The following is a 13,197-nucleotide window of genomic DNA, read 5'->3' on the forward strand; positions in this document are numbered from 1 at the left end:
ATGCTCCTATGTAGCGGCATGTGTTTTATGTACGCATGTGTGTGACGTGCGCGGGCATCCATCTATACTTGCTCCTACGTAGCGGTGTGTGTTTTATATACGCGTGTGCATATATGCTCATACATACATGTGCATGTTTTATATGTGTGTGTGTTATACGTGTGTATCCATTTATTTATTTATTCAAATTTTTCTACAGCCCATCTCCCCCCCACAAGAGGGACTCTGGGCATTTATGCTCATATGTATGAGTGCATGTGTGTATCCATGCATGTGTATATACACGTTTGTGTGTGCATGCGTGGGTTTTAGCAGTACTTAGCCAATCTTTGCTATTCTCCCCAAAACTGAGTCAGAGCTGGTTAGTACTTGGATGGGAGACCATAACGAAATCCCTGGCTGTAAATCAGATTGGGGAGTCGATCAAACATCCTGGAGAAAAGGCAGGATCAAATGATTTCTGTATTGTTGCCAAGAAAACCACATAGGCCTCTTCGTGAGAAATGAAGCTGGACGCCAGAGCAGCTTTACTCTTATATGCCCAGAGAGGGGGATTGGGCATGGGTTGGGGCAGCAGGGAGAAGCTCTACGATAGCTGGGGACACAGATCAAATCCCCCCAAATCCAACGCAGAGCCTTGGGGCAGGTACAGGTGCAGACACCTCGGCCACCACTAGAGGGCAGTCAACAATGTGAGTTTGCTGTCATCTTGGGATCAATACAATCTTATTATTTTAAATGGTCCCATTTAGGGGTTTCAGTGTTTTCTTCTTTTTTTCTCTTTGTGGTTTTCATATCTTTCCTTTTCATTCATTAAAGGGTCAATCTCAGTTAATTGATTGACCCACAGAAAAGCAGTTTTTTCTTTGGGCAGGTTCATTTTTCACTTAGGGCATTCTGTAGTTGTTTCCCTGTAATTTAAAAGGTCTTAGATGTCCTTCCATCTCCTATCTAAATTGGTTGGCTTATAACTTGAAGCTTGTTTTTTTTTTAAACAAGATACTCATATCCTTTTTGCATTAAAAATTCCTCTACCTAGAAGATGGGTTCATCACATTTATTTATTTATCAGATTTGTCACTGCCCATCTCCTCCGAACGGAGGGACTCTGGGCAGTTTACAGCATGAAACAATAACTACACAATAAAATTCCAATATAAAATATAGACTAAAATGATTTTAAAAAGAAATATATCAGTGGGACCTCTCCTAGGGCTGTGGTAACTTTGATATCAGTCTTCATAATCTGTAATGGAGCAATAAAGAAGCGGTCCAGAATGATATTCTTTTGATATTGGTGATTCAGTGTTTTAACAACCACGTTCATCCTTTATATGGCAAGGATCACCCAGATATCTTACATAGGAATTTTGAATATTTTTTAGTTTGGTTGTGGATGAGATAATTACAGCTGGAGATCTGAATCAAGTTTTAAATGCTCTGTGAGATCTAATGCTATCCCAGCTCATTTTACCTCTTGTATGTGAAAGTCCTACCATTCGCACATCAGAATTTGAATTGGTGGATATAGGGGCAACTCTTTACAAGAAAAATGTAATTTTTTCATCGTCACATCAGACATGTTTCAGATGTGATCTTGTTCCTAAGTTGATTAAATAGATAAATTATTATTTATCTATTATCCAGAGATATGGATGGCCCCAACCCCGTTGGCCTTCAGGAAAGCAGAGACATTTCCGCCCAGACATAGGGGCCAGGGTGTTGATGGAGCTAGCGTGGCGTGGTTGATGGATGAATGCGAGTTTTATTGAGGCCTCAACAGGGTTTTTAAAGGTTTTTTTGCTTTAATGATATTGTGGTTTTGATTCTTGCTTGCTGTTTGGGTAGATGGGCGGCTCTATAAGTTTGTTTAATGATTTTTTTTTTTTTTTGGTATTTGACTTGATTTATATGGCTGCTCTTTTCACCAAAGTGATTCTGGCAAGCAAGTGAACTTTAAGAATTAAAACAATGTATATAATTGTAAGATCCCACAATACATTAACAATAATAATAATAATAATAATAATAATAATAATAATAATAATAATGGCAGCCAGGAATGAAAACCTGAGTACCATTGCAAACACCCAGGACTTCAACCACTTTCTGATTCCCCAGGCCTGGGCAAACAGACAGATTTTAAGCACTTTTTGAAATGCCAGCAGAGTTGGCATCAAATCTGATCTTTGGGGGTAAGGTGCTCAAGGGCAGAAGAGATGCCAGAAAAGGTACCAGCATAAGATTGGTTTTATTGCAATACCCAGTTATGCCCCAGTAACGCTGTCCATTGTTGCAAGAACGGACAGATTTTTTCAGCCCAGATATTGTATCTCTTATAGTAGGAACGGTGATTATCTCCCGCCCATCTGGGGTTTCCTGGAAATTGCTGGCTGACAGTTGTTGAAAAGAAGATGGTGGATGAGCTTGACCTCTGATCTATACTTCTCCCAGGCTGGAGGGGAAGTTGGAAACCACGCTGACTTTGATTTCTGTTTCAGGGAAGAACTGCCAGTTAATGGATTTCTGCCCAGCCAACCCTTGTGCCAATGGTGGGACGTGTGTCATCACCTACCCTGTCATCGTCTGCCAGTGCTGGCCAGGCTTCGAAGGGCATACCTGCCAACATGACATCAATGAATGTTTTGGGTCTCCTGGCCCCTGCCTCAACGGTGGCAGCTGTATCAACAACATTGGCTCCTTCCGCTGCCTCTGCCCACCTGACTTCACTGGCCCTCTCTGCCAGTACCAACTGGGGCCTTGTTCCCTGGAGATCTGTCTCCACGGGGGCACCTGCCATCACATCGACGAACGATACTACGGCTGCCTCTGTCTGCCAGGGAATTGTGGTTCTTTATTATTAGCACTGTTATCACACTTGCTGGCCAAAAGGCATACCACAAAGCGCCCAAGAAAGAGTATTCAAAACGCAGTTTAAGACACCCAAGGAAGGAAGTGTGGATTGATGCTTTTCCTCAAAGATCAAGCAAGAGGAAAAGTGGGATTCTGAAGGGAGAGCAAGTCACTGTTCAGGAGCTACACGGGAGAAAACTCTTCTCCGTGTGCCCAACAATTGAGACTCTGGATGGGGGAGGTCGTGAGTGTCACCCCCTCCAGTCCACTGCCCACAGACTTTAGTAACCAGGCATGTTCATAATGAGACAGGCTGTATCTAAGCTATTAATTTGGGTTGCATATGGCAGGTTGGTAAGATTAAATGTTCCTCCCCTCCCCTTCCCCTCCCCTTCCTTCTCGTTCTTCTGACCACCTTGTACAGCAACTGTTCAAAGTTGCAATGTGCTGAAAAACTAACTTTGCGACCAAGGTCCACATTTATGACCTTTGCTGCGTCTCTCAGTCACACGTTCGCCATTACAGTCAGTCCGTATGTGTTGTCCTGTGCCTGACCTGTTTTTTTCTCTTTTTTCCCCCTCGCAGAGCAGAGAGATTGGAGAGGAAGGGACTACAAGAGAGTAAGGCACACAATGGAGAATACACAGGCTGTTTCCCTATTGTACTTGCAGCTCCCAGCCCCAAGCGCACTAGGCAAACAGCCAGCACCAGCACATTTCTTTTGCTGTGTATTCCCCATTGTGTGCCTGCAAGAATCTTGTAATTCTTTCTCTCCAATGAATGTAAATACAAGCATTAATTCCCTTCTTGCTAATGATCCCAGCACTGGGGTGAGCATTCCGAGTGCGGTGAGAGTGGGGAAAAAGGAAAACTGAAGTAAAATCGTAAGCACAGTCTCAGTCATGTGTTTTTCCACTTAGTGACCATTTTGCTTAAGTACCAAATTGCTGGTCCCAACTGTGGTCACTGAACAAGGACTACCTGTGTTAGGAAAGATGGTTGCAAAATTCCGGCCTTGTCACCATTTCAAGATCAGAGTCTGGAAGAGGTTTTTAAATGCAACAGAGGAATGGTGGCTTTATAGCCAGGAAGTTTCCCCTCATAATGATCACTGGAGTTTTTTTTTTTTTTACAAATAAATCATTACATGTCCCTGCCATTTCTCAGCATTTTGAGGTCAACAGACATGAAGATGGTCCCAAGTCTATTTCAGATTGCTTGGTGAGGGTTTGAGGAACTGGAAACAGCGTGATGCGGAAGTGCCCTAAGAAATGAAAAGTTGGAAGAGCTTCATGCTGTCAGAGTTTTTCATCAGTGTTGATGATGCTGTTTTGTTTCCTCCACAAGGTGTCTAAGTTTATTTCCTCCCATCCTTCAAATAGGCTACACTGGTCAGTACTGCGAGGTGAATCCGGATGACTGCGCAGGGCATCAGTGCCTCAATGGAGGCACCTGTCAGGATGGCATCGGATCGTATGCTTGCCATTGCCGCCAAGGCTGGACAGGTGAGATGCAAGCCTTTACATCCTTTTCTCCTTTAATTACCGTCACCGCCCAGAGTCCCTCTTTTGGGGGAGATGGGCAGTGATGAAATTTGATAAATAAATAATTACAACAAGCAGACCTTGCTCCAGCCTTTCCTAAGCTGGATCTGTTGGCCTACAACACCTGGGGAACCATCCCACGTTTTTGGAGTGCCCCAGGTCAGAGAAGGCACATCTCCAGAATACCTCCAAGTCCTGTATTTCATAATCTACCCGTTCCCCCCAGGATATTCCTTCTTTTTTTGAAACCTGTCCATAGTTCATCACTTACCCCATTTTGGCCTCGGGGCAGTGGTAAGCGGGTTTTTGTTTCAACGTGCTGAATGCAACATTCTTCAGGTTAATTTAGGCCTATCCCCGAAGTCTATGTCAATCAGAATGAGTTTTGTTCCCAAGAAGAGCCAGCTGGCAGGGGTTGATCTGGCGTTTAACAAAGCCTGCATGTAAATTTTCAAATGTCCTGGGGTAAAAATCTTGCTTCAACAAATATCCCCAAAGGGCTGGAAGCCAAGAAAACCGGGGGAGGGGGATTTATTTATTTATTTATTTATTTATTCATTTTTATATCATCCTTTCTGCCCACATTTTCCAGAGTGGAATGGCCAAGAGATCTTGGCTACTAATACATACAGATAAACCCAACTTATTTATTAGAACACTTAGGACAGCTGTCCCCAACTAGGCAGCCTCCAGATGCATCAGATTGTGAATGCCATCATCTATCAGGTGGCACAGGCATGCTGGCTGTGGATGATGGGAGCTATTGTCCAGGACTATACTGGAAGATGCCTGGCTGGGGAATGGACAGAGTTTGGATGGGATGGGAGGAACAGGGAGATAAAGCAGAGGTTGCTGTGGGTTGGCTAAGAGAAAGTATCCTAACGGTAGAGGATCACACAGGGCTTGGTTTTTAGTCCATTAATATTCCACTGCTATATTTATAAATAAATAATGTTTCCAGTAGATTATTAAAATATTTTTTGGAGTTCTTTTATCTAGAAGAAAGTTCCAGGGAACTGTCAGTCCTTCGAGGTAGACCAGGCCAGGTAACAGGCACCACAAGAAAGAGTAGAACTCTATTTACATTTTAAAATAAAAAATACACCTTCAGTCAGGCCTTCAATCAGAGGACTGCCTTCTTAAAATAGGGCATATGACCACTTGGGTGATGCCCAAGAAGCAAATCTGCAAAGGTTCCTTGTCTATGCCATAATGTACAGAATTCTGGACTTGAAGAATATACAGGTAAAAATACCTAATTGATGCATTAGCCTTATTGAAGAAGAACGTTTCCAAGCCATGCTGATCGCTCACTTTCTTAACCAAAGTTGTGCTGTTTATTAACATCCTGCTGGTTACATACTGCCATAACAATTGAAAACGATCCCAAAATAGAACCTCACCACTCCTCAATCAAGTAATTTGATCAGCCAATCACATGTAATGTGTGTGAGTGCGTGCCTCTTTCCCAGAGGTTTTTAGCTAGGAATACCAAGGACCGGACTTGGAATCTTGCCGATGTGAAGGAAAAGCACGTCTCCTTCGAATCACGTTGCTTCCAGAGGTGATGGCGGGAAGAAGGTCTGGTCAGAGCAGGAAAGAGAAGCAGGTTTTATCACTCATAAATGACACAGGCAACCAGAATTGCCTGTCCTCTGCCTCCGCCGGTCATGAGTCACGTTTCCCACCTTGTAAACTAAAGTATGGACGTTTTCTGACATCACTGCAGCGTTGCCAACAACAGGTGGCAGCACTGTTGGCGCTTGGGGATGTGGCCATAAAGCATGCAGTGCTGGTGTTAATTCTGAAGCACCCCAGGACGTGGGTTTCAAGGGATGGGTTCCATCTCTCGAGACCAGAAGGTTTTGCTAACCATCCATATCTACTTCAGGGCTTCTTTGCCACCTGCACGATGCTTGCCTCAGCAATCCGTGCCATCCTGATGCTCACTGTGACACGGACCTCCTTACTGGCCATGCCATCTGCACATGCCAGCTGGGTTATGCTGGAGCTCTATGCGACGAAGACATTGACGAGTGCCGGATGGGTAAGGTGGGCTGGTGGGATACAGGGCAATATGTATCACAACCCAATAGTTGCATTGCTCTTGCGGAGGAAAAAACCCCCAATACCCACAGCTGAGCAATACAGGTAGTCCTCATTTAGCGACCACAATTGGGACCAGCAACTTGGTCATTAAGCGAAGCAGTCACTAAGTAAAACCACAGTTGTGCTTATGGTCTTACTTCAGCTTTCCTTGGCTTTAGAGACCTGCAAAGGTTGTAAATGCAAGGATTGGTCGCAAAGTTACTTTTTCATCACTGTCATAACTATGAATGGTTGCTAAATGAGGCAGTCACTAAATGAGGACTACCTGTTTCTGGACCAGACCAATGTCACCAAAACATGTGCAGATTTCTGAGTTCCTCCACATGCTGCATCAGGTCAAAAGCAAAGGCAGAGCTGTTGTTGTCTCACTAATGCGTGAAGACACCCTTCTCCCTTCTGTGCAAAAAAATAGATTCAATCAGGGACTACTTATCTCTTGAGAAGCTCCACCCACTGGGTTTTCTCTGGAGTTCCCTGGATCTTGGCATGCTCTCTTGATCTCTGAGAGACCAGTGGAAATCAAGGATCTGCACAGAAGGGAAACAGATTTGGGTAATTATTTTGTACTGGATGTGGGTGACGCCATTTGCACCTAATCACTGGAGAAGGAGCAGAATCTACCCCCCCCCCGTTGACGCTGACCGCAAAGGGCTGAGCATCATCTGAGCATGATTGCTATACTCCTTTAATTTCTCATCAACCGTGACAGTTTCAATGGTGTCTCTCTCCATTCCTCCATTCTTTAAAGATCTAGGCTGTAAGAATGTTGGACTGGTAGGATTTCAACTGCTGATTTTTACCACAATGCCAGGAGGGAGGAAGGGAAGGAAGAGAAATCCTCTGATTGCTGCCAACCTAATTCTGCATCTTCAAATCAATGCCCAAACCAAAACAATAAGAGGGTATTTTTAGACATTTGTACGGTATTCTTCTGAATTTTGCAATGCCCCAACAGACCTCTCTCAATGGAACGTGACTCAAAGGCTACCTATTCCAGGGAAATGGTTGGCAAAATTGTCCTTGAAATAAAGTTGGCAGAGTTGAGTCTGGAGAGATAAGCCTCTTTCTCTGGACTCCTCCTCTCTCCTGCTCCAGGGAGCAACCCATGTGAACACGGAGGAAGCTGTTACAATATGCCTGGCTCCTTCACCTGTTCCTGCCTCAGGGGCTACACAGGCTCCCGGTGCGAATCTAACCTTAATGAGTGTCTCAGCCAGCCTTGTCAGAACGGGGCCTCCTGCTTGGACCTGCTGGACTGTTTCCAATGCCTCTGCCCATCTGGTAAGGGTTTGGGGTTGGTAAAATACAGATAACTTTTAAGATTTTTATTTTTTATTTTTTTGAACAGATGACAAAAAACCAGGAGTCTAGCAGCACCTTTTGTGACTAACACATGTTATTCGAAGGCATAAGCTTTTCTTAAAATTTTAATTTCATTGAATAATACATTATTCAATCAGCTTTCATTAAAGGGCCTAAGCTGCAGCTCACAGAAGTTTATGCCTTTGCTAGCTGGAAAAGGTGCTGCCTCGCTCCTCCTGGTTTTTGGCTGGGCAACATGGCTCTCCTGTTATGGATTTACCTGATAGACATGCACGCTGCACAACATTTGACAAATGCTTGCTCCGCATCCAGTTTTCTAACAGTAGTAAGATTGCAAATGATTAAGCCATTGTTAGTAACTTTCCCTCTTTAAAAAAAACATGTTAAGTGATGTTTTACACGTTTACCCTAAGTCTTAACTCCATTGAAAGGCTCCATTGCAAGTGTTTCCAGAAACAGGCACCCCAGTTAGAAACAGAAATATTAGCAAGAGGAAATTTAGAAATAGGAACATTAGAAAAAGAAATATTTACAAACATTACAGAACCAATCAAACCAGGATTTGTGGAACTTCACATCCTAATGACAGTAGTATGTTGACCATGCTTATAATTTCTACCCCTTTCTCGTGTTCTTTCTTTCTTTGATTTCTATTCCTCTTTTCCTTCGGTTCCTCAAGCTGACATACAGAGCACCTCCTCCTACTTTTCTCTACCACAACAGCCCTGTGAGGTGGGTTAGGCTGAGAGAGAATGACTGGCTCAAAGTCACCCAGTAATTCCTGGGGTACCCTCAGCCTTCCACCGCTAATACCATTGGTAATTTTCTCACCCCATCTCCTTCTCAAAAGCAGCTAGGCTTTGAATAGTAAGGATTAGAAGTTAGAATGAGAATTAGGATTAGGAGCAAAATTGGGATTGGGATTAGTATTAGGGAAATAAATTTGTGACATTGCTGGGAATAATGCATCTGAAGAGATAGGTCCTACTTCCTCTCAGTTCCTTAAGATCTTTCCTTTGCAGGGTTCGGCGGCCCATTCTGTGAAGTTGAAGAGTGCATGCAAGACCATTGCCTCAACGGGGGAACCTGTGTGCTCCAGAGCCATGGCACCACCTGCCTGTGTCCTCCTGGTGAGTGAGGACAGTGAACAGAGAGTCCAGCCTGGATGCTAGAAGAGGTGGTCCAAAGAGGATTGATTCCTCCTTGCTTCTGTTTTTGTACCCAATCACACAGCCCATCCCAGCTTGCATCTCCAGGGCCACCTAGAGTCCCCGAGCCTCTGTTTCATGGCTCTGTTGCTGAATTTCACAGATTTCCTGCCATTTTAAGGCAGGAAACAGAGAGAGAGAGAGAGAGGTGCACCTTGGAAGCCCTTTGAATGAACCACTCTTAGGTTTTCAGGAACCCAGATGTCACAAGGACAGTGCTCCTGGGAGGAATGGGGTCTAGTGCCAGAGTTCAGCAGGGGGTTTCCATCGCACCAATCCCCAAAGTAAATGTATATATGAGATCTACAGCAGATAAAGGAAAGTACTTCTTTGCACAGGTCATAATTAATCTGTGGAATGTATGACCACAAGATGTGGTGATGGCCATGAACTTGTAGGATTTTGAAAAGTGCCTGGATAAGTCCACGGAGGACAGGTCTATCAAGGATGCCTCCAGGTAGGGGAGTAGCATGCTTCCACAAAGCAGCTGCAGGCGAGCAATGGGCAAAGACAAGGAGGCCACCATCTTCTGCTTGGGCATTGGGTTGTGATGGTGAGAAAGAAAATGCTGGACTAGGATGAGCCTTGGCTTGATCCAGTAGGGCATCTTCATCTTATATTCTTATTTGTGTAGCAGTGTGCGCGTATGTGTGTTTGTGTGTGAGAGAGAATGGGAATCAACCAGATGTAACAATTGGAGAGTTGATGAGCAGGGCCCAGCTCTGTATTGCTTGTGAGGGTCAGGAGATCAAGCGTGCAAATGAACCAATCAGATTGAGGTTGATACTGATGTTTCTAAGAGCTGTACAATATTTAAACCAAAGATTTAAAATGTCTGAATAGGTGCCACTGATCAGATTGGTCTGCAGGGGGGTCAAAAAAGTCAATATGGTGGCCACAAAGCCATGCCACTTTTTACATGTGATGCACCCTGAATGCCTTCTGAATGTGCATGTAAAAAAAGTGTGATCTCCAATTGTATGGTTGTGACTGCCATATTGATGTTTTGGACAGGATGCTAGCTGGGGAATTCTGGGAGTTAAAGTCCTCACATCTTAAACTTGCCAAGTTTGAAAAACACTGATTAAAATTAAGTAGTAAAAAAGAAAACTGGCAATAGGTAGAGCCATGCCATCAACTGGATTTCATTGCATTGGACTGGATTTCAATATATTTAATGGGATTGGATTTCAATACATGTAGTGGGATTGGATTTCAATTAATAAAAGAAACTGTATTTGATTTATTAAAATAGATATAAAATTTCCCCCCCTCCTCCCCAATTTCTTTGTCCTGGTGTCATCTGAAGGAAAATGGCTCTGGATTATGGGAATTAAAACCTAAATTTCTAGAAGGCAACCTGTTGGAGGAGGCTGCCTCAGAATAATGCTGCCTCAATATCAGAGATGTCTGCATGGGGAGTCAAAAAAGTCAAAATGGCAGCTATGATCACATTGTTGCATCATCCTGACTTTTTTGATACATCCCCTTATGGATGCCCCTATTCAGTCTTATGATAGGAAACAGAGGTGACAACTAGATTGTGTGGCCCCCATTTTTAATGAGGTCCCCAAATTAAGTCTTGCCCTTACTAAACTCTGAAGAATTGTTTAGGGATACCAAGAGGAAGGCCATCTGTGTTAACCTTCTCCAGTAGGTCTTAAGCATGTTGCAATTTTGGGCTGAAATTATGCACATTCCTTCTCAGGGCAGGGCTGAATATTCTGTCTCCTTCCAGCATTTTATGATTTTACTCAGTGTAGAGCAGGGGGGTCCTCAAGGAGGGGATCAAAACGGTCAAGATGGCAGCCACAAGCATGGGATTAAAGTACCACCCCTTTTTAAAATGTGCATCTCCATCTTGATTTTTTTGATTCCCTTCCTTGCGGGATACGATGACACCGCTGGGATAGAATGAAGCTTTGGATAAGGGCAGGGCAAAATGAAGGTGGCAGGAGATGGATGGTGTCAAGGCTTTGTCCTCCAGGTTTCGAGGGACCGCAGTGCGAGACAGATGCCGATTTCTGCCGCGGTGCCCCTTGCGAACACGGAACCTGCATGAATGCTCCCGGCTCCTTCACATGTGTCTGCGCCCCAGGATTCACAGGTCCTCTCTGCAAGGAATTCAGCGACCCCTGTTGGAAGTTTCAGTGCCTTAATGGAGGCAGTTGCCATGGGACAGAATCCGGGTAAGGATGCACATGTCAGCTCTTCAAGGTAGACCAGACTTGGGAAGCAAAGTCATGCTTGCTAACACTACTTTTAGTACAAGGTGACAGTAACAGAACCTTGCATGTCTGAATGCACTTCCCCCCTCCCTCCCTTCCTCTTTGTGGCAACTGGGGAGGAGCTTGTCTGAGGTGTGTTCTCAGGTTACAGGTCTGGCCCGGACTCAGATTTCTCTTGTCTGAGAGAGAAACTGTCTTGGTTGTGGTGCTTCCTCCTGTTCCTTCCTGTTCCTTCTGCCCATTACAGGTCCCAGGGAGGGCAGGGGCAGGGGCATCTGCAGGTTGGGGTCAAAGAAGTCAAACAGTAGATGGAAGCCCTGCCCCTTTTTATGTGCACAGTGGTGACGCTGTGCATATAAAAAGAAGAGGCTTCCACTGCCTGGCTGGGGATGTCATTTTGAATTTTTTGACCTCCCCCTGGATTCCCCTGGATGGAAGAATGAGACTGAGCATGTTTCCGGATCTTTTACAGATTTTGCCAGGTTGCCTGTGGGGTATGGTCAGAAAGGTCAAGATGGCAGGTCAAGACAGTGAGATCAAAGCTGCACCTATTTTTTTGTGTGCATCACGTACTCAACACACATAAAAAACCAGCCAGGGCTTTGACTGCACCACCGGGGTCACCATTTTGACTTTTTCAAACCTACTGAAATTTCCATCCAAACAACTCCCAAAATAGCACATTGGCCTGTTGCATCTGAAGTAGTCCAGTCCAATCCCTTAAGAACTATGCGAAACAAATGTACCTTATTCCCAGCAATTCTCTTCATTAGCATTGTAGCATCTTTAGGCAAATAGTACTACAGTAATTAATCACTTGTGGCAATTAACGTCATTTGCATCATGACATAAGTACATGAATTGACGTGTGTGACTAATTTGCATAATTTTCATCACGTTATGATGCAAGTCATGGACATTGCAGTGAGGAGGGACATTGGCATTTAATAGAGAATTGCAAATGTCATAAACTCTGTCCCCTACCTGGCCTGTGGTTTTACTGTAATCTTGCAGTTGTTCTCAGTAACATTACAAAAATTCTTCCGGAATAATAGTAAGCAGAACCATTTCAGGTTTACCATGGACCAAAGTTGGCCACCTTTTCCACAGACAGGGTTATTAAAAAAGGAATCACACACACTCACACACAGAAATATTAAGCCAAAGAGATTTTCCTTGTTGTTCACCAGCCTACTGAAAAAAATTTTCCCTGCTGGTGAAGATGAACAATACAGACCATGGGGAAAAAAAGATGATACTTCTGTACAAATTTGGATAAACCAGTGCCAGATTATGGTGAAGAGAGTGACTTAGGTTCTAAATGATGGTTGGATGGAGAAGCCACAATGCCTGGGTTCACATATCATATCAAGCCATGGATTTGTTTTAATCATGTTTTGTTGAATGAGCCACCATGGCCAGATTTACAGATAACAGTAAGCAGTAAACCATGGTTTATAAGCCACAGGGGCCAGGGTCCTAAAGGATGCCAAGCCAAACCATGGCTGTGAAGATGCACAAACCCAGCCCCATGGAGAGTGAATCCAGCCCATAAGTCATGCCTTAAAGTTGTGGATTCGGGTCTTGACTTTCTCATGAGGTCACGAGATTGTGTGAAGCAATAGCTCCAACATCATTTGAAAAAGGTGCTTCAGCCCTATAGGGTTATGGCAGGGGGTGGGTGGGAAATCCATCAGTCCTCAGCCTGGGTGTCCACAGGGGAGAAGTGGGGGCAGAAGTCATCACGTTCCTCAGGACATCATCAATCAAATTCATCCCCCCACCTCTGAGCCCTCCAGAGGGAGCAGGGGATTTTCCCCATAAGAGCATTGTGGCTCTTCGAAATCTCTCAGATCCTTCAAACACACATCCATAAAACCTTGGGCCCTGATCAGGCAGGGCCAAAAGAGGAAGAGCCGTCTAGCCACCCAC

General features: G+C 44.3%; 2 protein-coding genes across 2 annotated transcripts in view; one reads left to right on the plus strand and one right to left on the minus strand.

The window, feature by feature from the left end:
• The window catches only part of AGPAT1 (1-acylglycerol-3-phosphate O-acyltransferase 1), a 170,391-nt gene that overhangs the window by 34,421 nt on the left and 122,773 nt on the right, over window positions 1-13,197 (minus strand). The gene's annotated exons all lie outside the window — the stretch shown is intronic.
• NOTCH4 (notch receptor 4) overlaps window positions 1-13,197 on the plus strand; it is a 44,942-nt gene that overhangs the window by 10,215 nt on the left and 21,530 nt on the right. Inside the window, exons 4-9 of the mRNA XM_063296348.1 lie at window positions 2,502-2,846; window positions 4,236-4,358; window positions 6,289-6,444; window positions 7,602-7,787; window positions 8,852-8,959; window positions 11,025-11,226. Of these exons, the coding sequence (XP_063152418.1) occupies window positions 2,502-2,846; window positions 4,236-4,358; window positions 6,289-6,444; window positions 7,602-7,787; window positions 8,852-8,959; window positions 11,025-11,226 (1,120 nt within the window). The remainder of the gene's footprint in view (window positions 1-2,501; window positions 2,847-4,235; window positions 4,359-6,288; window positions 6,445-7,601; window positions 7,788-8,851; window positions 8,960-11,024; window positions 11,227-13,197) is intronic.

Source organism: Candoia aspera, chromosome 2 (assembly GCF_035149785.1).
Source record: "Candoia aspera isolate rCanAsp1 chromosome 2, rCanAsp1.hap2, whole genome shotgun sequence".
Classification (NCBI taxonomy): domain Eukaryota; kingdom Metazoa; phylum Chordata; class Lepidosauria; order Squamata; family Boidae; genus Candoia; species Candoia aspera.